Source organism: Trachurus trachurus, assembly GCF_905171665.1.
Source record: "Trachurus trachurus genome assembly, chromosome: 15".
NCBI classification, from domain to species: Eukaryota; Metazoa; Chordata; class Actinopteri; order Carangiformes; family Carangidae; genus Trachurus; species Trachurus trachurus.
In genome coordinates, this window is record NC_139906.1 from 1,449,758 (window position 1) to 1,453,181 (window position 3,424).

The 3,424-nt window shown below is 45.3% G+C and overlaps 1 protein-coding gene across 1 annotated transcript; it reads right to left on the reverse strand.

Moving 5' to 3' along the window:
- Positions 1 to 1,134: 1,134 nt before the first annotated feature.
- On the reverse strand, positions 1,135 to 2,754 carry LOC310998329 (tripartite motif-containing protein 16-like; the record flags this gene model as incomplete). Its single annotated transcript, XM_083988313.1, has 2 exons — positions 1,135 to 1,306; positions 1,432 to 2,754. 2 exons carry the CDS (start codon positions 2,752 to 2,754, stop codon positions 1,205 to 1,207), a joined length of 1,425 nt encoding a protein of 474 aa, XP_083844439.1. The 3' UTR covers positions 1,135 to 1,204.
- Positions 2,755 to 3,424: the final 670 nt, after the last annotated feature.

A 3,424-nucleotide genomic window follows, 5' to 3' on the forward strand; every position in this document is an offset into this window, starting at 1 on the left:
TACCTCCAAACAAACTTTCTCTGCTGATATTCTTGTATGCGACTGCTACAGAAACTCCTCCTCCTCTCCACTCCACCTCCCAGTAACAACGTCCAGTCAGACTCTCTCTACTCAGGACCTGGTGAAGGACCTGGTGAAGTGAAACTAGTCTGAGCTCTGATCTCAACAACATGTGTCTGTGCAGTGAACGGGGCCTGTCGGCTCCTCCTCTTCACCACATGTTGGTTCCACCCATCTTCAAACTGTAGATCTGAAGGGGAGGGAACAAGGTGTGTTTCCTTGTTCCCTCCCCTTCAGATCTACAGTGAACAGGCTGCAGCAGCTCAGTGTGTTTGACAGCAGATAATCAGATATTTCCTCATTCCAGTGCGAGGAGCAGCAGCTGTAGATGTCAACTTCTCCCATTTACAATGAAGTCTGGTTGTATTATTGTTACCTTATAGACTCAAGAAAACATCCATTCCAGACATGGAAGATGTTGCTCAACATATTTATTTTCAGTTCCCACACAACATATACACACAAAGTTTATTGTCAACAACATTAACTATATATTCAAACATTTCACTCAGAGAATGCAAACATTGGTCTGTTAGCTGTCATACATCATTCTCTGTAGTGTAATGATCTCATCTATTGATACCTGGAGTTCAACATACACTGATTGTTTCTGTAAAGTTGGAACAAGAACAACAATAGGCTGGAAAAGTAAATGATAGGAATAATAAACAGCTGGAGGAGCAACTAGTTAGGTTAATTAGTAACATGGGTATGATTATAATCATGATGTTTACACTTTGATTAAAGCTCATAGACCTTATTAGTGAGTGGATTCTAACAACAACAACATTTTGATCCGACAAACACGTCAATGTAAATGTGATTGTAGATTTCTTAGTTTCAAACATCAACGCAAGAAGAAATGACAACTAGAGGTCAAAGTCCCGCCCACAATGTTTAATGATTGACAGCTGATCTCTGTGCAGTGCAGAGACACAACAGCAATGAGCTTTTAGCAACAAACACGGAGACTAAAGAAAGTGATGAACTAAAATACAGATTTTTACCAACTGCACCTTCAATCATCTTTGTCTATTTGAGTTTACACAACTCTGCTGTGACTCCATCAGACCAGTAAAGACAAAGTCCAGCATGTAGAGGCTGAGTGAATGTGGTCTGGACTCTGTGGAGGAGAGTCATGGTTTTAGAGACGCTGTAGAAGGACAGAATACCTGCTCTGTGATCCAGGTACACTCCTACTCTGGAGGACTGAGGACCTGAGACTGGAGTCTTGGTGCTGTTGAACCTAAATGTGAAACTGTTGTTGGAACAATCTAATGACCAAGATTTGTCGTTACCTCCAAACAAACTTTCTCTGCTGATATTCTTGTATGCGACTGCTACATAAACTCCTCCTCCTCTCCACTCCACCTCCCAGTAACAACGTCCAGTCAGACTCTCTCTACTCAGGACCTGAACATATGTAGTGAATCTGTCTGGGTGACTAGAATAAGACTGAACTTCATCCCATGTCACTTTCCTGTTTCCTTCAGATAATAACAGACGTGTGTTTGCTGTGTTTGGATCCAGTGTGATTTCCTGTGAATATCTTAAGAAGTCAGCTCTGGTCCTGGGCTCTGGTGGTGGTGACAGTAAAACATCCACTTCAGCCACTGTCAGTGAGATGTTTGTCCACTTGTCTCTCAGAAGGTCCTGTAGTTTGTCTCTGAGCTCTGACACAGCTGCTGTCACATCCTCAAAGTGTCTGAGAGGACGGATGTCGATGCTGGATGAGTGTGTAGATGGACTGAGTGCTGACAGTGAGGGGTAGTTGTGTAGAAACTGGGTGTGATCCTCTGTGTGCGACAGCAGCTTCAGCTCAGCGTCTTTCCTCTTCAGCTCAGTGATCTCCTGCTCCAGCTTCTTCTGAAGCTCTTTGACTCCACTCACTTGAGTTTCCTGCTGGGATCTGATCTGCTGCTTCAGCTCAGAGCTTCTTTTCTCCATGAGACGGATCAGCTGAGTGAAGGTCTTCTCACTGTCCTCCACTGCTTTATCAGCAGAGCCATTGATGGCCTCCACCTCCTGTTGAAGCACCTTCACGTCTTTCTCTCTGTCCTGGATTCTCTGCTGGATTTTCTGTCGACTCAGCTCCAGCTCTCTCTGCCTCTCAGTCCTTTCTGCTGCAGCTGAGACTGTGTCGTGGCCTTTATGTTCATCCACAGGGCAGATATAACAGATACACTGCTGATCGGTGCGGCAGAACATCTTCAGCACTTCATTATGACGAGAGCAGATGTTCTCCTGGAGCTTCTTGGAGGGCTCCACCAGCTTATGATTCTTAAATGAAGGAGATTCATAATGAGGCTGCAGGTGTTTCTCACAATAAGAGACCAGACATTGCAGACAGGACTTGACAGCTTTGAGTTTCCTCCCAGTGCAGACATCACAGGCCACATCTTCAGGTCCAGCATAGCAGTGATCAGCAGCAGCAGCTTGGAGTCCAGTCTTCTTCAGCTGCTCCACTAAAGCTGCAAACATGGTGTTTTTCACCAGAGGAGGCCTCGGTGTGAAGGTCTGCCTACACTGAGGACAGCTGTAGATCTTCTTCCCATCCTCTCCATCCCAGTGGGTTTTAATACAGTTGAAGCAGTAGCTGTGTCCACAGGGAATAGTCACTGGGTCCTTCAGTAGATCCAGACAGATGGAACAAGAGAAGGTCTCCTGGTCCAGATGAACTCCTTTCTGCGCCATTTCACCTCTCACAGACGACGACGACTGTCTGAGTTTCTGTTGCTCAGAAGTGAAACTAGTCTGAGCTCTGATCTCAACATCATGTGTCTGTGCAGTGAACGGGGCCTGTCGGCTCCTCCTCTTCACCACATGTTGGTTCCACCCATCTTCAAACTGTAGATCTGAAGGGGAGGGAACAAGGTGTGTTTCCTTGTTCCCGCTCAGTGTGTTTGACAGCAGATAATCAGATATTTCCTCATTCCAGTGCGAGGAGCAGCAGCTGTAGATGTCAACATCAATATACCACACAATCAACGAGGATGAGGTGTGTCTGTTTGTGGCTGAACACCTAACTCTAACACCTGAACACATGCTGGGTTAATTAAGCATGATGCATTGTGGGATTTCAGCATGTGTTTGAATCCAGGATCTATCGCTCCTCTGTGATAAATGATGTGGCAGATGATTGACGGCGTGGGAAACATTGGGACATGGGAACATTTGTGGTATCAGCTGCTCCAGCACCAGATGGCTGAAGGGTTTTTTTATTTTAATATCCAATATGGAGGTTATAGCGCTCAGACTGAAGCTGGTGCTGCTCCAAATTATACGCTCTTCAGTCGCTGTGGAGATGAAATATGGAGCTGATTGACTAAGGAGGTCGTTTAGCTCAGACTGATTAATTTATCTC